Genomic DNA, 24197 nt, shown 5'->3' with positions numbered 1-24197 from the left:
GCCAGTCATTCTGAGCAGACCTGGTCTTCTTGAATCTATACTTGGATATCCTTCCTTCTTTCCCTCCTTCCTTCCTTCTTTCCTCTTTCTTCTCATCTCCTTGCCTTGTCTCTTTCTGATCATTTCTCTTCTCTCCTCTTCCCTGCTCCCTTCCTTCGTCCTTCCCTCCCGCCTGCTTTTCTCTGTCTTCCTCTTTCAGCCTCTCTGTTTTCATAGGTAACTCTGAAGAAAGCAGTGTCTGCATCCCTTGTCATATATGCACATAAACTCCTGCAGTTTTTCTTCAGAGTAACTGCCTAGAACAGGATTTAATATTCTACCTTTATTTTTAAAAATTAGAAGCCCTTCTACACTCCAAACACTGGGCCTCTAGCTGCCAAGGTTTGTACAAACTATTCCCAGTTTGTTTTATGCTTCCTTGCTTTCTGTTATTATATTATCACTATCATCATCATCATTTTTATTATTATTTTGCAGTTTGTGCTGGCAACTGGGCAAATAATAGGTTTTCTATTTTGCTTTGAAAAAGATAACTCCAAGGCCATCAAGAAGGGTAAATGAGACTTTTCATTCATAGTTTATCCTCCATGGCTATATATGGTTATAGCACAGAATTTTATTTCAGAATCTTAATTTTTTTTTCATGTTACAACTTTTATTCTTAATCCATTTTGATTCTGACAAAAAGAGGAAAGAGTTTATCAGTTTTAATAATGCTGAATACTGGTTATGACAATTTGAAAAATGATCCTTTTTTCTTCACTGGTTTCAAATACTGCTTTTGTATCTTACTGTTAAGGATGTTTCTACACAGCCCAGGCTGGCCTTGAACTCAAAGGGCTCCTCCAGCCTCCACTTCCCAAGTGTCGGAATTACAGGTGTGTGCCATCACACCTGCCTTTATCACTTAATTGCATGAGCCCTGTGGTCTATTTTGAGGTTTTCAATTTAGTTCAGTTGGTCCATTTGGTAACAGCACCACATCTCTTTTTATATTACAGCTTTAGAGTAAGTGTTAGTGACCAGTAAGGCAGGTTTCTGGCCACTGCTCCACTGCAGAATCTCCCGGCTGCTTTCACAGTCATCCGGGGAAACCTTTGGGACACTCTATAATTTCCATTTTGACTGGATTATACTTGGTATTTTTTCCTTGGAGTATTAAGAAAATTAATTGTAAGAGATTTCTGAAATGACTGACTGGCCATCTGAAAAGGCCATACTAATTCATGTACCATACTCTGACTCTGTTACTATTTTAAGGTTTTTGTGCCTGGACTTTTAAGTGAAATGACCTAAGCAGGCTTTGGAAACACAGTTTATTTTACTTTTTGGAGGTAAATATTTGTTCATTTTCGAGATGTTCTAAAGATTTTTCACAAATCCCTTGAGCATATGAGTTGGTGAATACAGGGCACTTCCCAGGCTGGCTTTAGATAAAAACCCATCAGGTCTCAGGTTAGAGGTGCCTCCAGCTCTCCGTAGCCCCACAGAACCTCAGAGGTTCTCAAAGTCGCCTGTGAAGGAGCTGAAGTTGTAGTGACAGGCCTCGGCCAAATGAGATGATGCATTAGTTGGAGGAAGGCTAGGAGCATAGAGCGCTGGTGAGAGCAAGACTGTCTCTAAGGAAAGGTGGTGGGAAGCTAAACCCCAACCAGACCACGTACACACAGGAAGGCCATAGGCATTAGCTGTAAATGAATCAAGCAAAAAGAGATCAGGAGACTCTCTGCCACCAACAGTTGCCTCCTGCTGTAAAAGGTTCCCTCGGGCTCCTTTCTGAAACTAGAGCCAGGAGAGGTAATTCTGGGAAAGGGGTGGGGCGGGGGAGGTTCCCAGAGCAAACCCGATTTCCAGTATTCTGACTGAAATATATGACATGCTTTTCCTTCTACCATTCAATTTTATGGCTTCCATTTTTATTTCTTTTTTCTATTGCTATTAGGCCAATGGTGGTTTGAATGAGACTCACATATTTGAATGTTTGGTTCCCAGTTGGTGGACTGTTTAGGAAGGATTAGGAGGTGAACTCTGAGATTTCAAACATGCCCAACAGACCTAGTCCTCCTCTTCCTCCTTTCTTTCCCTCCCTTCCTCTCTCTCTCTCTCTCTCTCCCTCTGTCTCTGCCATCTGCCTGTGAATCAGGATGTAAGCTCTCAGCTACTGCTCTGGTGCCATAACTGCTTGCCTATGTCATGTTCCCTTGCCACGATGGTCATGAACTAATTCTCTGGCTGTAAGCAAGCCCAAAAGCTTTCTTTCACAAATTGCCTTAGGTCATGGTGTCTCTTCATAGCAATAGGTCAGCAACTAAGACAAAGCCTCCCTTCCCACCTTTAGACTTCGCAGGAGAGTGGAAGATAAGAGATTATATCCCTTCCCTACCAAATCTCTGGGGGTCACATAAAGTAAACTAGAGAGAAAGAATGAGAATGCATTTGGGTATTTCTGCTGTTGGCCAGGGATGACTCCCAGACTGTTAAAGCAGGCAGGCGCTCTAACAATGTAGGTTATATTTTTAAGATTTCTAGATCTTTCCAACCTGGGGGAGCGGACTGAGATCCACCAGTGCCACGGCCTTCCCTGCATCCACAGTTATGTTTGGAAATGTATGGAGCATCAGTTGCTAGGCAAAGAGAAAGCAGTAGAGATGGGGCCTTTCCCTCTGCTGAGAGCAACCCCTCCTTTCAGGTGATGCACGGACTAACCGGCCCTTTGAAATCTGGTCCTATGCACACAATGACACCCGGGCCTCCTTCCGGGAGAGAACTCATCCCAGCCTGAGCGTAAATTCCTTTTGTCATAATGATGGACACTGGAGAGGCACCTTTAAATACTGGGGCTTATAGTTTCCTTGTTCTAAATTCTACAGAATAACAATCAATGATTCCAAAGCACAAGGGAACTGAGAATTTTCCATTTTTCCTTTGGTCACTTAGTACTTAGGGTGGGTAGGCTTGGATTCTGAAAACTGGGACTGTGAGTCAAAATGAGCACCACTGAAGTACAACTGTGTTGCTGTGGCATGTAAAAATGATCAGGTCCTTTCCAAGTGCCTGCCACCACAAGATTTCACCGAGGAGGAGACAGCTGGGACAGCACAGGAGGCTCAGAACGTATCTCCTCCAACACAGACTGTTTAGGCGGAAGGCCATCAGGGAGTCTTGCAGAAACCCCCCCTGTTTTGAAAAGGTCACAATGGCCTGCAATCGAGTCAGAAAGGAGCACCAAGGTTCCCCCCAAACCATGAGCCCTCACCCTAAGTCACCTTTGGCACACCTATGATGCTCCTGAGGCACTGTGTGTGTTAACTCACTGGTGGTGCGGTTCGCCACCTAGCTCTCCCTCCCACTTACTCTATCAGCCACCTGTGATGACCAAATACATATAAAACAACCCACAAGCACACATCCAACACACACAACACACACAACACACACACATGCCCCCCGTATGCACACATACATTGAACAAATGAGGGAACAGACATATGACTCACTTCTCACTTCACTCATTACAGGCCGCTCTGACATTCCGAGGTGGGCAGTGACCAGCACTCATACCACACCGCACCAGCAAATAAAAACTAGGCAAGGTGCCGCTCGTGAGACCACTAGGAAGAGAGACTCCATAAAGGAGCTTCCCACCGCTCACACCTTCACACCCTTCCTGCACTGTCCGGTACCAAGCATGAACCCTAGCTGTAGACACGTGTGATGCACCCTGACCCGAACTTGGGCTAGCTGGCCTGGACTACACTTGCTGGCAGTACAACTACAACATTCTGAAATACCTCTTGATACGTTTTTCATTCTGGGTCATTTTTGTTACCTGGAGCCCTCAAGCAAGTAAGCCTCCCTTCTACAAAGGGAGCAATTTCAGTTGTGAAATGCTGTGGCACTCATGGCTTTCAGGCTTTAGTGCTGGCAAGATGTAAGAAAAGAGGCAGACGCTGGTTCAAAAGAACCAGAGCTTGAACACCTCAGGGCCTAGAGATTTTACTTTAATCCATGGAGACGGAGGGGCTGTGTCCTAGAGGTAGAAGTTCCTCCTGGAGCTGGAGGGGCCTGGAGACAGAAGACGGTGGCCTACAGAGTGGAAATGTTTTATCGATCACACCCAGAGGATGGCATTGCCCCCACTTCCCACTGGAACTCTGGGTCAAGGTAGGCTACCTGAGTGCTCTGAGCCAGGGAAAACCAAAGAGGAGCTTCAGGTACTCCCCACAAAATGTCAACAAATCTCCTGAGTGCCAACAGCAGTGAGGCAGGGCTGAGGGTCCACGGGCCAACCTGCAGAAGGCCACAGATGCTCAGCACACACATTCCTGGCTTCCCAGAGGCAGGGCTAGGGCAAGAGACAGCAGCTCTAGCTCTGAAGCGGGGCCACCTGTGACCAGTGACCCTTGTGGAAGCTCCACATATGCAACCCTCGGTCTCCAGAATCTCCCCCATGCACTTGGACAATAGCTGCAGATGAGAGGACAATTAAGGAAAGCCACCAGCAGCAAGAAGGGGAATCATCTCTGAATCAATTCATCTCTGAATCAATTACAGTTATTTCCTGAATCCAGTGAGTAATAAATGGGCCATCTATGCTTTTCATTGGAAGAGACTGAGTTACCTTGAAATGGCAAGATTACATTTTTTTCCATTAGAAGAAATGGAAAGAAAAGATTAATCTTTTTTTTCTCTCTTTCCATTTTTGGCAAACAGTGGAAATGGAAAACAGATCAAGCTGTTTCTGCTGCTGGTCTAAATGGGGACTCAGAGCAAGCACAGCTAGAGAAATAGAATTTCTGCCCACCTGAGAGGCAGTGGCCTAGCCTTCCAGGACACAAAATTCACGTCCCGTAAGATGGAACTTGCAGCCAGTCAAGACAATCTCTGCTTCCTTAGTGCCTGAATGCTTGGCTTCCCACCTCCAGACACAGCACCTCCCCACAAAACCCCTGGCAAGAGAACACAGCCTCCAGGCAGCACCCCATCTCTTTGTCCCTGAGGTCTCGGGGCCCTGAGCACCCCTCCACTCCTGCTCATTTGCATACAGCTGTTGGTAGCCAGAAGTGTGGAGGAAACGGGCACACAAGTTTGTCACTGGGTAGCGCGGGCCTGCGTGCTCTAGAGAACAGAAAGCACCCAGAACCCCATTGAGTTCACCCTCAGGAGAGCCTGTTTATTCTCTGACCCCTGAGACCTGACCTTAACGGAACATGAGACATGACTGATAATGCAGTCTGTCTTTGTGAATATACTGGAATATTTTAACAGAGAAGAGAGAGGTTCTCTCTTAAGCATTTATTGTTCAAGTTCTGTTGTACAGCATTAGAAGAGAGGGGGACAGAGAGAGAAGTGGGATGGGGGTGTTTTCTCACACAATAGAGATGGAAATCATATTATTCCTAAAACAACCTTCACTTCCCTCTTGGCAATGATGTGGTCTACTTCCTAACAATAGAGGGTCCCATCTTAACCTCAGGAAAATTCTTTCCAGTGCACCTCCCTCAACCTCATCCTTCTTTGCCAAGTTCCTGCTAAAAATGTCACTGGCATACACAAACGCTGACCGCATTTTTTTTTCTTCATGTAGTAGCCATCCAATCCCACAATGCCTTATCTTACCAGCTGCATCCCTCTCAGGTGCTAGGATTTACCATGTGGAAGACGATGGTCACACCTCAGTCTCACAGACAATGGATTCAGTTTAATGACCAGTCACTACCATTTTCCTCCAGTGGGCGGGACAGAGAAAGCAGGGCTGTGTTCCTACCCTTGCCCAGGCGAAGTCTTTGTGGACCACTCCACCTTGCACATCTCTGAGTAATGTGTCAGCCCACCCCTCCTGCCCCCCCCAGCTGAGCCCTGAGCTGGGATCCTCAGCCAAGCATGCCCCAGGTAGCTTCCAGACCCAGGAAAGCTGAGAACAGCCCCCTCTGATTAGACCTTGTCTACCCTGGGGGATGTCCTTCCCTAGTGGGGCCTCTGTGCTCCCTTCCTGGGCCCAGAGCCTACAGTCTGAAACAGCACCTACTCCCTGGACACCATCATAGGGACTGTGTGGGAATGGAGCGGCCTGCTTTCTTCTCCCTTTCCCTCCTCCCTCCTTTCATCCCCCTCCCTCCCATTTGGAGCTGTCCCCAAATGCTCTGTTTCCACACTTGACTTTGAGTGGGATGAAGGTAGAAGGGGTGGTGGGGAGGGGAAAGGGTGAGCTTGCTCCTCGAGTGTGAAAAGTTAAACATATACCAGTTTGGATCTTGACTTATCTGTGAGACCACTGAAAGGGGTTTCCTCCTCTCCTTCGCTGGCTGTGACTCTAGGGATTTCAAAACTCTGTATACACTTGGTCTGAGCACTACCAACGAAAGACACACATGATCCCCTTCACACACACCTACTTTCTGGGAGTCAGGAGGATAGAGAGAGAACTCATCCTGCCTACTGTCAACAGGAGCCATGTAAAAGGACAAGGGATGGAGTTTCCAGGAAGCCACTGACCAGAGGGCCCTCGGTCTTTTACTGAATATCCCAAACTGTTAAGTCTTTTGAGAAAAACAAAAACAAAACAAAAAAAAACAAAAAAAAAAAAAGTTTTTTTTGTTTTTCGTTTGTTTAAAAAAAAAAAATGCAGCTTGGTTCTTGCCGCCCTTGTAGCCGGGTGGCAAGCTGTTGCTTTCCCCGCTTCCAGTGTACCTTTCCGAAGCAGTCCCTCGGGCCCTTCTACTCTGCCGCTCTCAGTCTGTGGTAGGCTGGGAAATCAGATAACCGATTATGTAGCAACAACAGTGGCTGTGTCATGGGCTCTTACACTGTAGCAAGTACCGTGCCCAGCACCTCTAACTTACAGGCTTTAATTTTATCCTAGAACAATTCTACCCAGTGCAAAGTTATGATCCCTGCTCTTCAGAGGACGAAAATCAGGACCCAGAAGTACAAAGTGACAGAGATGGGACTGTAGTTCCCTCTGACCCCAAAATGGCCTTGATCCTTCTTGACTGAGGCTGGTGGGGGGAGAGGGGTAAGAGGAATGACTTGTTTTCCACTTTCTTGTCTCAAATCCAAATGCTCAATAGTGTCTCCTTATTATTTAAACTATACCTAGAGCCCACGAAGGCTCAGAGGGAAAGGTGCCTAGCTAGTAGAGAGGAGCAGCATTTCAATCAGGAATGAACCCCAAGTGCCCTTCTCCTAGCTTTGTTCCACAAGACAGTCACCCCACAATTTGACTACACCTGAAGAATTTGACTCAATAATTTATCTCGGGAGTTGGAGAGATAGCTCAAGGGTTAAGAGCACTGGCTGTTTCTTCTAGAGGTCCTGAGTTCAATTCCCAGCAACCAACATGGTGGCTCATAACCATCTATAATGTGATCTGGTGCCCTCTTCTGGCCTGCAGGTGTATATGCAGATAGAACACTCACACAGATAAAAATAAATATTAAAATCTTTGAAAAAAATTAGCTCCTAAACATGTTGGGGCAAACACATGATTCAACATTTTCTTCCTGTCCTCTCCTCTTCCTTCCTCCTGTCACTATCTCCCTTCACTCTTCTTCCCCCCAGGGTGGCCTCAAACTTTCTATGTCACTGAGGACTCTACCTCCCAAGTGCTGGGACTATAACAACTATTATATCACTAGGCCCAGCCTGTGCAGCACTAGAGATCCAACCCAGGGCTTCATCCTGCTGGGGATGCACTCTGCCAACTGAGCTATGCACCCAGCCCAAAATATTTCTCTCTAACTTGGCTCAGGCTCAGTCACCAAGTCTGTGCTCTGGGTCAGGCGCTATGCTCAACCGTACCAAACTATCTCTTTCGAGTTAGAGGGCACATATTTGGTTCAGGTTCCCTCTCCAAAACTTATAAACTCAAAATTTAGTGCTCAGTTCTCTTGAGGCTAGTAGTGTCCCCATGGCCATCATACAACACTGGTGTATAACCCTGATATACACAAAATTGGGTCTCCATCGTATCTAGACTATAATTTGTGCCCGTCAGACTAGACAGAAACTAGTAGTCCCTACGTCTTAGCTGGGTTAGACCACCAGAATCTCAATGGTTTTGAGTCCCCACCTCCGGTTTGTCTCCACCCCAGCCTGCCCCAACCTCCTGTTCGGAACCTCTGGACTCTACCTCCTAAGTGATGCGATTATACGACATAAATTTTAAACCTTAATCTATGATGAGTACCATTGTCAACTGCTGAGCAGAGCCTATAAACTGTCTTTTTAGAGATAACAGCCCACTACTGGTTTACAACAGGTGACTTACTGAAACTACTTATCGGGGGACTCAAGTTTACTCATTACCACCATCTATAGAAATAAGCCATGGAATTTGCTTTAACCTTACACCAGCTTGGTGCCATTTGCCAGGTTTTGTCACTTGGGTTTGATAACTAAAGCTTGTGCCCTATCCTGACAAAGGCCAGAGCTATCTATCAGGATGACTGGTACAGACGCTGCAGCAGCTACAAATATTATTTACCCAAACTCCCTGACTGGTGATTCCTCAACTACAGCCAGGTCCAGTGTTTATGAGTTGTTTTTGCTAAGACAAGACCAATGGGGAAGACACTGCTGTCATTAGAGGTGGCTTTCTGGTCACTGGCATAGAGGTCAGCTGGCAGAGGGCCTGCGTACGGCTGCTTCTCGCCTTGTACAGCCTGGGTTAGTTACTAATGCTGGAAGAGAATCACCAAAGGTGGCCATCCTGCTCTCACTTTCCACCAAAGGGAGGTGCCACAGATAACTGCCTCCGGGTATCATGTGTGCGGATTCATATAGTCCCCTGGAATTGTGCTACACAGCCGACCTGGGCATAATCCCCAGACACAAGGGGCTTCCACACTGTTTTTTAATTAATGTCTACATGAATATTTGGATCATGATGCTTAAAATGTTAGCTGATAGCTTAGCCGTGCTGTTACAAAATATGTGACTACAAGAGATTCTGTATCTGAGATAGCATCATCTATCACAGAGCCATTTCCACCAAGTTCTAGTGAAATTCCCAAAGCTAGGTGAAAGGAGGTGTCTTATGGCTCTTCAAAACTCCTGTGGCGGAGCATGGAGAGAATTCCAGGAAACTAGTCCCAGGAAACGAGTCCCCACAGTGAGAAAGCCTTTCCCAGCCTTCCAAAAGCCTCCTTCAGCACAGAAAAATAGCAAAGGGCTTCAGATATTCCCCATACCAGACTGATGAACATAATAGTTCAGTTTATTTTCTAATAATGACCTTTCAATATAGAAACATTAAATGTCCAACCTGTCCACTTCTAAGATGTTAAGAATGCCAAGTACTCAGGGACAAACGTGACAGACACAGCATCCGAGAAAGGAAAGCCCAATGGTAATGCCTTCATTGGGCACAAGTTCAGACCCATCTGGAGAGGTTACCAAATCTACCCAAAGCTGGCCCTAATTGCCAGAATCTGAACTACAGTGTGGACTCCTGCCTCCTTGTCTATCTCGCCCTTGCAATGGCACAAGTCAGAACCACGACTGACAGCTACAGAAATGGATACAGAGGAAGGCTGGGGGTGGGGTGGGGGTGGGAGAGGAGGCAAAGTTGCCAACTGAATGAACTGCACCCCCAGGACTCTGTGAAATTTTAATTTCCTCTTCGGAAATTTAGGCCAATAAATGCATAGGCTCCTATTGCAAAAAGGGCATGTCTTTTTAACATGTAAGCCCTGCCTTTCCCTTTTGAATACATGTTTATTTTCCAATGTAATCCCTGGAGATTGGCTCCCACAAGAGAAATGACTTGGGCTCTAGCAGCAATTTCTGAGCAGCCTTCAAAGTGTCAAGAAAATTCATAAAAAGTCTCTTTTATACCTAACAGGAGGTAGAATGTCTTAAAACAAGTCATTGGAGAGATTGATTTTACCTGTTCTGACTGCCCGTGGCACACATCTGTTAATGACCCTCATGACCCTCAGCCTTCTCAACTGGCCTGTTAACCCTTAGCTGTCAAAATATTAATTAGAACCTTCAGGAATCTCAGTGAAGAAGGAAAAAGAAAGCTTCATAAATAGATGCCACCAAAACCATAGGAATCTGAGGCTGTGATGGAGAAGCCTGAGCCTTTGTCTGGGATGTGTACTTTTCCCAAATGCCTCTCTCTCCTGATGTCTGTCCTTGATTCTGTAATAAAGCTTTCCCCTAAAGACCCGAACACTGCTAAAAATATATAAACAGTAAAAAGGTAAAATACAGCCCGCTCTCTGCTTTAATGTAGAGTAAGTGACAACTCATAGCCTCATACAAGCCAGGGGTGAGAACACAGGTCTCAACTGTCACACTGTTTTCTAACCCATGACCTTCCAAGACCTTCCCAGGCACAGAGTTCAGCTCAAGGACTTCTCTTGGCTTCCTTTTCTCTTTAGGGACAAAGGAGCAACGTGAGCTGATGGAACAGCGTGAGCCTGTGCACAGGGGCTTGGATAGACACTCTTTTCTTCTGGCCAGGGTCTGAACTTGGCCTCTGTCTGCACTCCCTCATTCCTCAATATGAGTCCCCTCCTCCACCCTGGCTCACTTTATTCGTTCTCTTAACTATCTAGCAATGATATTATCAGTGATTCCATCTCAGTCCCACTGTGGTCTGCCTAACTAAGCTACACCCTTTCATCACTCCCTGTTCTTTTTTTCTTCTCTAGAAAGAAGAAATGATGAAGAAAATGTTCTTGGAATCTGTTTCTGGCAGAGTCTTCAGAGCTTTGCTTAAAATTGTTAGTGAAATGCTTGACATTTTTCCTTTCCTTTATAAACATTATGGGCAAATCATTCAGTATCCTAATGGAAAGTAATTTCCCATTAATGCAGGCTGTAAAATGCTATTTTCTTTTGAAACTGTGCCTGGGAAACAAACAGTACAAGGCCCTTTTTGCACTCAAAAATTCTACCTACGAATCAGCAAAGCTCAATGATGGATGTGTGACAAGGGAAATCCCAAGGCTGCCACAGAGAAAAACTGCAAGGAAGAGGCTGGCACGGGGGCATGGCCACAGTGGCCACCTTAGACTCCACAGCCTTGGAAAACTGAGTTTCTGGGTACAGCCTTGCCAAGAGCCAGACTGGATATCACCTTCTTACTAATCTGCCCAGGGACAGAGCTACTGGCCAAGGAGAAGGAACAGAAGCTCAGATATGCACAGCCTCAGCAAGGAAGCCAGGCTTCCTTGTCCCATCCAAGCTCACCTCCACCATGCCAGGTGTACACGCAGATGTCTGTGGCCATCACACGCTGGCTACACACACCCATGATCATGAATTCTTGAAACAAATCATTCCCGGTGCTCTAGAATATTCTGTGACATTTGCTAGAATTTCCTGTGTGTGTATGTGTGTGTCCGTCCAGGCATATACTTGCAATGTGGAGGTCAGAGGTCAATGTCAGTGTCCTGTTCTACCCTTCTCCACCTCAGTGTTGAGGAAGGGCATCTTAACTGAACTTGGAGTTCAGTGATTCTGCACAGCTGGCTATTCCTCTCGTCTCTGCCTTCCTAACACTGAGCTTATGGGTGTGCACACTGCTGCTCTGTGTTAATGTGAGTGCTGAGGATCTGAACTCAGGTCCTCAAATTAGCACGGCAAACATTTACCAGCTGAGCCACTTCTCCATCCCCAAGTGTCCCTTCTTAATGACATAAAACAGGCTACCTGTAAGAGAAGGTTATCTATTACTGCTACTTGTGTGACCTATTGAGAAATCCCACTTGACCTTGCTGAGAGACAAGTTACATTTGTAAAATGGGGTACAGCAGTAAAAATAGGTGCAAGTATCTAACTGAATTCCATCATATTGCAGTGTAGCTGCTAACATCATTATGATTTATTGTCATGTTTTGGTTTTTGGGTTTGTTGTTGTTGTTTTTGAGACAGGGTTTCTCTTTGTAGCCTTGGCTGTCCTAGAATCATTTTGTAGACCAGACTGGCCTCAAACTCATAGTGATACGTCTGCCTCTGCCCCCAAGAGTGCTGGGATTACAGGCATGCGCCACCATGCCCAGTAATGTTATTCTCACTATCACTCTCTGGGACGTTAGTATGAGGAAGAAAGGAAGACTGTACAAAGCAAGAAATAAAGACACTGCCATACTGGCACACACTCCAAATGCTTGGGCCTCTCTACCTTCCTCTGACATTCAATTCAAATACTTTCTTTTTCATAGAACTCAGCACTCTCCATATGTCTAATCTGAGAAACTGAAGTAAAGGAAAGCTGTGTTCTGTTTTGCAGCCAGTAAGAATGGCGATCAGGATGAACTTTACCTGGAATCTTTTGCTCCAAGAATGAACCCCTTGCACGGATGCTTGCGGGGAAGGGGGAAAGTAACGCAAGAATTAGCCTTGAGGACTGGGGTATACTTTATCCAAAGATAATATACTAGAGGTGAAGGCTAGGATTGTAGTGTTTCAAAATGATTAGTTCATTTTTTTATATCCACCATTTTTTTCTAAACAGAAATATTGAAAGGGCTTCCAGAGAAATCTGTATTCAGAGTAAAGATTCATTTCTGGCCAGAAATAGGCAAACCATTTTTTAAAAATATGGTACATTTCATCCAATGAACCAAAGTTCTGAGACAGGGAGGTGGGCACTAAAAAAATGACACAGGGCAACAGACACACACTGGGACTGACTCCACAAAGCAGAATGTGGGTCAGCCCAGCAGTCAGCTCAAGGGACAGTGAGCTTCCTGGCAGCCAGAGAAAGTGGCGATGCTTAACAGGGCACACAATCTCCTTAAAGTGGCCATGCCAATTCTTCAAAGCCACTGACTTTCTTGTGATTACTCAAATATGTGTTGCTGAAATATAATTTTAAAGACATCTTCAAACCACATAAATATTGCCCATCACCACCTAACGTAGCCTGCATGTAGGTGTGTTTACAGTGCATAGTCGTGAGATCCACCTAACTTTGTCTCTCTCTTCTATTTAACTTCCAACCTGCTTGTGTTTCTGTAGAATCTACACAGGATGGCATTTAAATAGCACAGCATCTCACTTTATCTACCAAAGCCTACTTATTTTCCAACTGTGGACAAAATGTCTGACCATCAGGACGTTCCCATACACAACTTCGTAGAGATTATTTAACAAGTATTAATTATTTCTTCAGGATGTGTTTCCAGTGAAGCTACTAAAGCGCACAGACACTTGACAGACAGAGCTACCCTGATTTCCCAGTGAGTTGGGTCAGGGGTTGGCAAACTGTGGGCTGTGAGCTGAACAGTGCAAGAATGGAAGCCCGTTATGCTCACTCACTCACCCGAGGACATGTTTGGATGATGTTAAGGCTCGGTTGTTACGGAGACCACATGGCCCTGCAGAGACTGGAAGTCTCACACATTTACTGTCCGGCCCCTGCGAAAATGTTTACCCGCACCTAAGTGACTCTAATGTGTGATTCCTCAGCACTTGTGAGGCTGTGCCCAAGCGCCATCTTTGAACAGAAATGGGGCCTGCAGCCCCAACAGAAGACAGTGAGTAACAGAGCCAATGCTTTCTCCCCGTAACATTCTAGTGCACACTTGTGGGAGACGCACACGATCTCCCCAGCGTTCTCTTCCCCTTCGACAGTGACAGAGTTATAGGTAAGCTCTATCTCCAGTTCACCTCTGCCTGCCTTGGCAGCTGGCTGTCCTTGCCAGCGGGATGGGAGAGAGGTGGTCAGGGTCACTTATGCTCAGTTCTTTCAGGGGAAACTATGCCTAGACTTCCATCTTTCATTTCTGAGTCTCTTGAGAACAGTGGCTGCTGTTACCCGGTATGGAAACTGTTGCAGAAGGCAGACATTGCCACAGTAAAGCCTGCAGCCAGGAACAATGGCTCAGGGGGCGGCAGTGGCGAGGTTGCAAGTGTGATAGATTTGAGAGCCTGTGGTGCCTGTGAGCGCCCAGCGAAGCACTTGGTCCGGGTTTTATGCAGACCGCACACCAGGAACTCTAACACAGAAGGCGGATAAAACCAGGATGTGCAAGCATTATCAGTGACCCCCGACAGATGCTGGGGAGTTAGTATAAGAAGGCAGAGAATCACCGAGTCCGGGAGTGAGGACATCAGGAGAATGAGTGGAGGTTGAGAGCTGGATGTGAGCGGAGCTACCGGCTTTCAGAGCCCCAGAGAACAGAAGGTAGGCAAGCTGCTATCAAATCGTTCTCAGAGACCTCACTAAAGCAAAGACGACCAGTCATGTATCCATGACTTGTGATGTCCTTCACTCAGGTCTGTAGCTTCAAGTGTCCTCAAGACAACCTCTATAAGCTAGAGAGGGAAGCCTGGATCTGACAGGAAGACATCAAGCTGTCTGTTAATGCCCTTATAAAAATAAAAAGCCCAAGAGAGCTTATCTGCCACTTCCACCATACAAGAAAGAGTTAGAAGGTGCCATCTATGAAACATGGTCACATATCAGACACAAAATCAGGTGACAATCCAAAGTCAAGTCTGTATGTGAAGTCAAACAACGCCCAGCCACCGTGGCTGCAGAGGGTTTTGGGAAGGCACTATTCAAGAATTCAGGCTTGCCATTCATTTCATTTCAGTCACTAAGACACAGAACTGAGAGAAACAAGGTTTAAGGCAGACAGTTTGTCTCAGAGGCTTTAGTGCGCTTCACTGGCCCATTTGACTTAGGTGAGACAGCACTTTATACATAGCAGGTGGCCAAGCTGCTCATTTCCTTCAGAGAAACAAGAACAGGCTGGGAGGGTCCCAGTGTCTCCATCAACAGTGTGCCCCAGTGTCATAAGGTAAACTACTACCACCTCTCAGCCAGGCTATGGTATGGTCTGGAGGCCAAACTTCTAGGACAGGGGCCTTTCGGCAGCATTCTGAATCCAGAAAGAACACCAGCAGCTGGCTAGGTCCCCAGAACTATAGGGTAAAGAAAGAAATGTATAGATTTGTGTCACAAAATGCATAGTAGTTTGTGAAGAAGGTAACAGGAAACTAATACAATTGAACAAAAATTTAGCAGCTGTCCTCTGTGGATATGACATAAACAAATGGGTAAAGAAAAGAAGGCCACAAAGCAAGACATCCTCAGAGTGCAGACATAGACGGAAAGACAGAAAAGAGACAAAGAGGAAGAGCCCAAAGCCACACAGGGCATCACAGGCCTGGAGTCCCAGCACTTGGGAAGTGGAGGCAGGAAGATTAAAAGTTCAAGGTCATTCTCAGGTGTTTAATAAGTCAGCAGTCAGTCTGGTTATGAGTGAGACCCTGTCTCAAAATAACAACAACAATAGTTTAAAGTAGGAAATTTGAGGGAGGAAAAGTGTTTAAGGTAACAAAGACACCCCACATCCATAACCAATCTGAGTAACTGGGTTAAAAGGAGTGAAGGACAGAGAAAGGAATGGAACCCACCTTCCCAGAACTCTGATGCAAGAAGACACACCCACCACTACTATTCTCAATGCTTCTTACTCACAAATTAGCAGGAAAAGACAAAAATCAGCAGGGAAATAGAGGCAGCCAGCACAGTCTAACTTGGCCTGCCAAGTACAGAGCAACAAACAAGAGGGAAGCCCCGATTGTTTTCAAGAACACATGAACATTTACCACGATGGGTGGGTTCGGGGCCATAAGACAAGTTTCAAAGATGTTAAAGGACAAAATTCACACTACATGCACTGGATAAAAGTAAGTGATTGGTAGAAGAGGTGGGTTAGAGACAGTATGAAAAGTGAAATTATTTCTTGCGTGGGGGGTTATGTTCATGTGAGTGCAAGCATCACCTTCATGGGCAGGCTTGTAGGTGACAGAGGTCAGTCTCAGGGGCCATGCCTCTGGAACCGTGCACCTGTTGTTTGAAATGAGGTCTCTTACTGGCCAGGAGGCCCACGGATCTGTCTAGTCTCTGTGACAACAGCACTGGGACCGTCACCTCCCGAAAACATTCGCCATAGTAAACCCATTTCCTCTTGCATTGATTCTGCCAGTAAATCGCTGGAGAACACTGCTGAGCAAAATGGAAGATCTCAGTAAATGAAGGCTAAACAGTGTGTGATCAAGGTCAGCGCATTGTAGGATTAGGTCATCAACTCCCCCTCCCACCCCCGAAGTAATCTGCAGATTTGACCCAAACCAAATTAAAATCAGGATGTGTTCCTGTTGTGGAGACAGAAAAGCTAGTGCCAAAATTCACCTGAAAGTGCAAAGAAACTGGAAAGCCAACAACGGTACGAAACAAAACCCCAAGAAAGAGAGAACATGACACGTCCCAAGACACAAAACTGCAGAGCCTGGCCACAAGAAGCTGTGAGAAGACAAGGGCGTGGCCACCAGACACAGGTGACAGGGCTGGAACACTATTTCTTCTTTGTGTGTGTGTGTGTGTGTGTGTGTGTGTGTGTGTGTGTGTGTGTGTAGTATGTATGTATGTATGTATGCATGCATGTATGTGTGTCTATATATGATGTAAATGCATGTGTGTATACACGGTCTCGTGGGAGCACATCTGTGTGTAGAACCCAGAGTTGATGTCAGGTGTCTTCCTCAATCCCTCTCTAGCCAGCCAGCTAGCTCCGAAGATCCTGCCCCTGTCTCCCACAGCCTGGGACTGTCGGGGGTCCCACCACGCCCAGCTGGCATTTACGTGGGCGGCATGGGCACCAGAAGTTCACACTCCAGTCCTCACCCTCACCAACAAGTAGGCCATCTCCCCAATCTGGGAACATTATGTTTCTACTCCTAATGCTCCAAATCATTACTGTAGATTATAAACTAGAAACCTGCACGCAGACTGCAGAACTGTTTGTTTTATTTTTTAATGACAGAAAGGGGCTGAAGAGATGGTTCAGTGGGTAGGAGCAGTGACTACCTTGCAGAAGACCCAGTTTCAGTTCCTAGCAACCGACATAGCAGTACAAAACTTTCACTCTCGTTTCAGAAGATCTGGTGCCCTCTTCTGGACTTTGTAGGTACTACAGGCGGGCAAAACACTCATTCACATAAAATAAAAACACATGTGCAAAATTTGATGTGCAGAAGGCCACCAGGTAGAACTTGCAAACAAACCAAGTGGCAGGGGTAATCCTGTTGCGATTGTTCATCCAACCTAGTGTGTGGCACACACTGGCCTGGAGACCCTAGGGTTTTAAAGAAGACTGTGGAGACAGCACGAAAGAAGTGGGGTGTGTGAGAGAGAGAAAGGGGTGAGGAGTAAGGAAGAGAGAGACAGAGAGAGAGAGAGCACATGCCACTTCCCTGATACCCACCTTCCGAATGCAACAGTTCACTGAAAGCTGTAACATCAATGGGAAACAGAGGCAAATGCATGCAAAGCAGGAAAAGCAAGAGAGGGGGCATTTTAAGACTCCTGAATGAAAAGCATCATGTTTGAAACACAGATGTGTATTTTAAATGGTGATTGTAAGTACACTGGCTGGGCAGAGACTGTATGGGAGACAGAGGAGCCTCAGCTTCCATATCAGGAAAGCAAGAGTGACCAGAACAAAGTAAGAATAATCCAAACTTTTTATTCTGAACTGTGGAGTTAAATGTTAATTGAGGGAAAAACACAACAGGAAGTGGTTCCTTCTGGGAGCAGGAAATAATCCTAGGGCTGGAAAGTAAGCTGCTGTTTGTCACAGTTTTAACCCTCCAGCTCCATTTTCTTTTTAAAACATATGCAGATTACACTTGATAGTTTTGAATTTTCACTGAAAGAGAAAAAAAAAAACACCTGTGAGACAATGTGGAGAAAACTCAAACCTAAGCTTCTCTGACCATGTGTGTTCCAAAGCAGATGAATACCAAGTCTCACGCCTGTGTGAACAGAAACTCTATATGGATTGTGGACTTCACCAAAGCATGGGGTAATTATCTTCAGCATCCAAGGCAGAGAATGCTCAGCAAATGCACAGCTGTAAGAAGGAAAACTGAGACATGGGACTTAACAACTAAAAATTCTAGCCTGTGAAGGCTTCACTAAAAAAATACAAAACTAAGACACAGAAAGAATACATGGAAAACTCTATGTCTATCTCACAGGACTTCTATTTAGCCTGTGTACGAAACCAACAAAGCTCAGTAATATATAGAGAAATAACTCAATTGTAAATGAGTGAAGATGTGACGAGATGTTTCTCCCAGAAGAACACGCACAGCAGACAGGCGCATGACGGTCCGCATCATTCTCCAACTGGCTTAAACGAAAAGCATCAGCAGATGCTGCACCAGGGTGGACGGACAGACAATCGTACACGTTGCTGGTGGGAACATAAGATGGCTCAGCCACTCTGGAAGCCTAACAAAGAACTAACCTAGACATCAAGGAATAGGTTTTTAAAGCAATAGAAAAGCAGAGCAGAATAATCCTGGAGACAGAAAGACTTCTCAGATGAACATGAAATGTACAAATCATAAACAAAAATATATCAATGTTGGCTACACCAGAATTAGTGTCTACACCCTCAAAACAAAATTAAACAATGCAAATAAAACAAAACCAAACAAAGAGAACACTTCCCAGAGTATGAGGGTAGGTGACAAACTGGGTAAGAAAAGCTATTAATAATCCATATGTAGTGGCTTCCTACAGATCACAAAGGCAAGGCCAATTTTCTAAAAGGAAACAAGTGATATAACTTAAATACCAGTGACCAATTAAAACATCAAAAAATAGCTAATCTAGTGATTTCAAAAAGGTCCGAATGGAGATTTGAACAGCAATTTTATGTAGAAATGCTTGGGGAAAATGAGGTCTTGGACACAGCAACATCGCGTAGCCATTTTGGAGTGTCACTTGGCACTACCCACCACCATGTAAACACTAGCAGCACAACCACACCCCACCCCTTGCCTTCACGACTCTGCAATTTCATTTCTAGAAAGTCTTGCTCAGCTTCGTACCAAGGCAGGTGAGGGCAGTCACTGCTGCAGTTACTAGGGACCAAGCAAAGCCAGGAAGTTGCTAAACAGAGTGCGAGAGCCCTGTGCACAACACGGAAATAACTACAAGAAAGAGCGATGCATTCTTTGGAAAGAAAACTGTATAAAACACAACTGCTTTTGTGTGGCAGCACAGACAGGACAATGTTCCTACCCAGTTATTCGGAGAGGTTAGGCCGAGGGAGGAGACCAGACAACATTGGAAATCACAGAGAGTGTGGGAAAATATACTGCAGCTGAACGTCTTTCTGCTAGCTTCACTCTAGAGCGTAAGTCTAAAATCTAACAGCACACTACTTAAGACAGTGTCAGGCACAACTCGAGTGCCCAGAGAATTCTAATTAAAACTGTCTAACAGTCGGGAAGATAGTTCGAAGACATTAAACCTTTCAATATAAAAGATAACATAGCAACTATGGTTCTCTAGCCAAGGGGCTGCCTAAGGGCCACATTAGAAGACGTTAGTACCAGATAGACTTCTCCCCAGTCCCAGGGAACTCATCAGTCAACCAAGGGAAGACCATCAGTTTCTCAAGTGCATTCCCCCAACAGCCTCAGCAATGTGCAAAAACTGGAAACCCCACTTGACCCACTTCAGAGCGTCAACTCACCTGTTATCTTTGATGAGGAACTGGTGGTGACCCCATTGATGTCGCCGGAACTCGTGTTCACAGGCTTTGACAGATATTCTCGCTTGGGGACTTTGGACGCATAAGCTATTCTGTAACACACATAGGAGGTCAAGTGAGACCCTCTCCCAGACAGCAGAACCTCCATAGCCCTGCTTTCCTTGAGGGGAGCCAGGCCCAATGTGCGATGAGAGCAGGGACTGTGCACTGACTCCTCAGAGCCTGTGTCAGGGGTGTGACCCAACACAGCTCTTCCATTATGTGCTTGAGTTTCCAGTCAAAATTCGTCTGGAAGAGATGTCCTCGTAATGTCCCTGAGGCTAATCAAGTGGACACTCCCCTAAGCCAGCTGCCCTCTTTCCTCTCCACTGGAGAGGGAACCATCCAAATATGCTCACATGATACCTAGCTGGGCATCTGCCTACCAAAGCTCATGCTTCAGGAAGGGCCATACCTCTGTAACTACAGTGCTGACGGAAGCAAAAATCCCTCCAGATTTATTCATCACCATAATCCTATGTAAAACACTTTTCTGTTGTTAAGCCCAGTAATTTGATTAAGAAGGTTGCTGCACACCTTGTAAATGATATTACCGATTGTCAGAAAGTAGGGATTCTATTGATTGACCATGAAAGACCCAAGTCAGAGAATACTTCATCATTCAGAAGGTATCGTTGGCTGTCCCAGTGCCTAGAATCAGTCTTATGAACACAGCCTGATAATACTTTTTTCCTTGGGCTTTTACATGGTTCTGAGTATCACTTGGCTCTCTTCACAGCCCTGATTCTGGGGGTAGAGCACACACTCTACCCTCAACAGGGCAACAGAGAGCTAGCTAACCCTTCCTGTCAGCAAGAAAGCCACAGGGGCTGACTTCACAGACAGGTTAGCTGAGGTGCCTGTATGCTTTAAATGTGGGGCACAAAAAAGGGGATATTAATAAAAAAAAATTTAATTGAAAAGGAGAAAAGCCATTACAGTCCTTTACCCAGTTCTGCCCTGTTGTCCCAAGCTAAATATATATTATTTTAGCCCTCATCTCATACCCTACCTGAAAACCAGCTAGAGAAAATTCCAAACAGGATGGGAAACAGACTATCTGCTCCTGTGGCGCCCACTCCCGCCCCTGCCTAAGCAAGGCCAAGGCGCTTACCGTAGCTCTAGCTTGTTCTGCAGGTCCTGGAGGATCTCTGTGGACTGCCTGTGATAGTCTAATGTCGCCTCTACAAACACGGCCAGCTGGCTGACTTGCTCTACCTGTGGCAGAAGGGCAAAGTTATTCCATGCTGGCAGAGCCCCTGGGATATCCAGAGCAAACAGGAAGCCAGTGACAGAAGCCCAGCTCTGCAGGGCAGCATGGCCTGAGCCCTGGTTCATGCCATCTCTTCCCACTTTGGAGCCCTGCAATCACAACGAGGGTCATATACAGGGCTGAAGAGGCTGAGAAAATGTCAAATTGGTTTGTTATTATGACTCTGCTGTAACTCCACCAAACACCCTCTTGGCAAGTGAGCTTTCTTGGGGAGATGCCTCTGCCAGCACTTTCTAGTTAAGCCAGACCAAGAAGCAAAGGCAATGAATCCATGCCCTGAGAAAGCAAGGACTTCTGGCAAGCCACATCTGCCCCAGGGCAAAGAACTGCCCCTGTGCTTTTGTTGCCACCCAACTGAGCATTTTCCCTGAAGCACACAGCAGAAAGGGATACTTTCTGTGGATACTCCACTATTCCTCTTTCCCACAAATTGACATGTCAGTGAACCCAGCAACTGATTACAGTGGCATTACATTCTGGGGAGGAGCTGGAAAGGGGATTGTGACAGGCTTCCATGTGGCCCGGGTTCACCTCGTACTTATTATACAGCCAAGGCAGGCTTTGAACTCCTGATTTTGCCTCTTCCTCTCAAGTGCTATGAGGTTTGGGTTTTGTTTGTTTGTTGTTTAAGAGTTTTTAAGAAAAGTACAGAATATCTGTAGAGCATGAAGAAGGGCCTCAGAGCTTTCCTGGTCATCAGTGGGGTTGAAAAACTACCACTACATCAAATAAGAATTATTTAAGTTTATTTCTAGAACCTCCCATAGCAAGCCCAAAAGGATTGAGGTGATTCTCCCCAACCATCCATTCCCAACCCAAACCTCAGGAACTCCAGATGGCAACAGAAATATAAATCAAAACCATTATCCCAGGCTTGGCCAAAACAGCATTTTCTTACATAGCATTTTAACCGGCTTTGAGGCAAAATCTGGTGGCTTCCTCATTCTGTTGGCTGTTCTCTACCTGCAGTGCCAGCCACGGAGTTGCTGGCGTCCACAGACCCCTGCTCTTTCATGTACTGTTGAGAGCTCTCAGGGGCCTGCCCTTTTCTCTTACTCCCACTCACTGTAAACGCAGGCACAATGTGTGTTTACAGCATACACGAGCCCACTCTTGCCGGGAATGCAATACAACATACATGGGCCCACTCTTGCCGGGAATGCAACAGGCACAAGACTAAGGAAGGTCTCAGCACTGCGCTCGCTTTACCGTGCTCTGTGGCAGGAAAAGCAGCACTGGCCGTCCGTTCCCCAAAACCCACTAAACAAAACAAAGGCAGCCTGGGCCCCGCGGAAGCCTAAGGATTTCTTAAAGTTCACTTTTGAAACTTGGCTTTCACGGAGACTTCTGAGTAAGTCCCGTGCCTGACATGTTCATGGCAGATTCTGCTTCCTTGCAATGCTGGAGCTGCATGCTTGGTGAAAATTGCTGCGACCTCTCTGTCTTTAGGAATATGACGTTGTCTGTTTTCTGCCCCACTTTGAACTAAGCCTGCCATTTGCAAAACTTAAAGGACAGTCCAAGGCAGTTAAATAACCTTACCATGCATGTGGGAGTGGGGCTCTCACTATTTTCTCTGACAGCTAAGATTACGCAACCTGCAACTGCATCTGGGCTCCTTCCCTTGACAGCTGCCTTTGGGAAGGCAACGGATCCTAGGGCCTCTAAAAGCTTGGGACACAGCAGCAGCACTCCCCGTGGTGCCTGCACACAGTAGGTGCCCAGGGAAAGCCCTGAGCACAGTGTCTACACTCAGTTCCTCCTCCTTAGCGTGAAGACAAGTCAGACCCAAACGGGATTATCTCTTTGTCACCAGAACCAGAACCTTCCAGCTGCCTTCAAGGATGTGAGCTATTGCTTCTGGGAACCAGTAGAGATGGCCTCCAATTCCAATGGTACGATGTAAAAAGAGAAAGCCAAGCTAAAGCAACTTAGGCCCTGCAAAAGTCAAAGGCTGTCCAGGCAAAACACACCATCCATTGGCCACATTACAAAATTTGAAAAGCTGCCTGTTGATTTCATTTGTGGATGAAAGCTGTGAACCTGCTACACTGTACAGCAAGGGGTACTTTACAGATAGGTTACATTAGGAATCTTGAAATGGGGTGATTATCTTGGGTTTCCAAAGTGGCCCAACGTACCTATAAACTGCCTTTGGGATAAGGATGCAGCCTAGTTAAGAGGATGCTGACTTCGATTGCCCCAAGCCCTGGGTTTGACTACCAGTAATCCCAGTGCTTAAGAGGTGGACGGAGGAGGACAAGGAGTTCCAGGTCATCCTTACTGCAGAGCAAGTTTGAGGCCAGCCTGCACTACATAAGATCCTGTCACACACAGACACACACACACACACACACGCACACACTCATTCACTCCCACACGAGGGACAGAATCAGAATAGAAGACAGGATTGTCAGAGTGGAAGGTGTGAAGGCAGTGCTGCTGGTTTTGCAGACAGGGGAAGCCAAGCTAGAAGCCACCGAGCTCAGGAAAGCACGTGCCCTCTATAGGCTAGAAAGGGTGACAAGGTGGGCTCTTTCCTGGGGCCTCCAGTCCTACCAACTCTCCCACTCCCATCGTCAGATTTCCAGCCACAGTGCTTGTGGACACTTGTTACAGGAGCCACAGAAAATGAACGGCACCGTTTTCTCAAACCAAGAGAAATCTAAGGGTGGGTAGTGCCTCTTCAGGTCTCCGTTTTCCAAGGGATGGAACCTGCTGCCTCGAGACTCGAGGAAACAGACTGCCATCTTGGCACTATGCTGTGATCCTTGGTCTTCCCTGAGCTGGGGGCTGGGGAGGCAACAAACATTACAGCCTCGACCCCCTCCCATGACAGATACTGAATGCTGCCCAAGAACCTGGGCCACCTCTGCACACATCTAATCCTACAACCTTTCTTCAGCTGCAAAACAATGGATGAACACCAGAAAATGAGGCTCCTGGGAGCACCTTGGCCCTGGGCATGAGGCAGATCACAGATGCCAGGGGACCAGAGTTACCAGGAGCTGTGGAAACCTCAGGGACACTCATGTGGGATCTGAACATGAGTCAGGCCATTTGAGCTGGGCTTACCCTAAGGAAGAGGGCTCAAAGGCTGAGCTCTTGGCAAGAAATGGGTAGCTAGGAAAAAACAGGGCTGCGACACCCTAACTCAGCTGCCCGGAAGCCACAGTATGAATGGCATGAATGAGTAAAGACGCACAAATCTTGGAAGCTGGCAAGCTAGCCTCTCTCACACCCTTCAAGGGCCATCTTCTATTTCAAATGTGATAATTCAGTGACTTCAGACCCATAGAGAGAAAGAAAGAAAGAAAGAAAGAAAGAAAGAAAGAAAGAAAGAAAGA

General features: G+C 46.2%; 1 protein-coding gene across 4 annotated transcripts in view; it reads right to left on the bottom strand.

Moving 5' to 3' along the window:
• Sh3gl3 (SH3 domain containing GRB2 like 3, endophilin A3) overlaps positions 1–24197 on the bottom strand; it is a 124004-nt gene that overhangs the window by 3894 nt on the left and 95913 nt on the right. For all 4 annotated transcript variants that reach the window (XM_055623581.1, XM_055623578.1, XM_055623579.1 and 1 more), the window contains 2 exons: positions 20692–20795; positions 19521–19630 (listed from right to left, as the gene is read on the bottom strand). In XM_055623581.1, the coding sequence (XP_055479556.1) occupies positions 19521–19630; positions 20692–20795 (214 nt within the window). The remainder of the gene's footprint in view (positions 1–19520; positions 19631–20691; positions 20796–24197) is intronic.

This window comes from Psammomys obesus, unplaced genomic scaffold (assembly GCF_907164565.1).
Source record: "Psammomys obesus unplaced genomic scaffold, mPsaObe1.curated_primary_1811, whole genome shotgun sequence".
Taxonomy (NCBI): Eukaryota; Metazoa; Chordata; class Mammalia; order Rodentia; family Muridae; genus Psammomys; species Psammomys obesus.
This window is presented reverse-complemented; position numbering and strand designations above follow the sequence as displayed.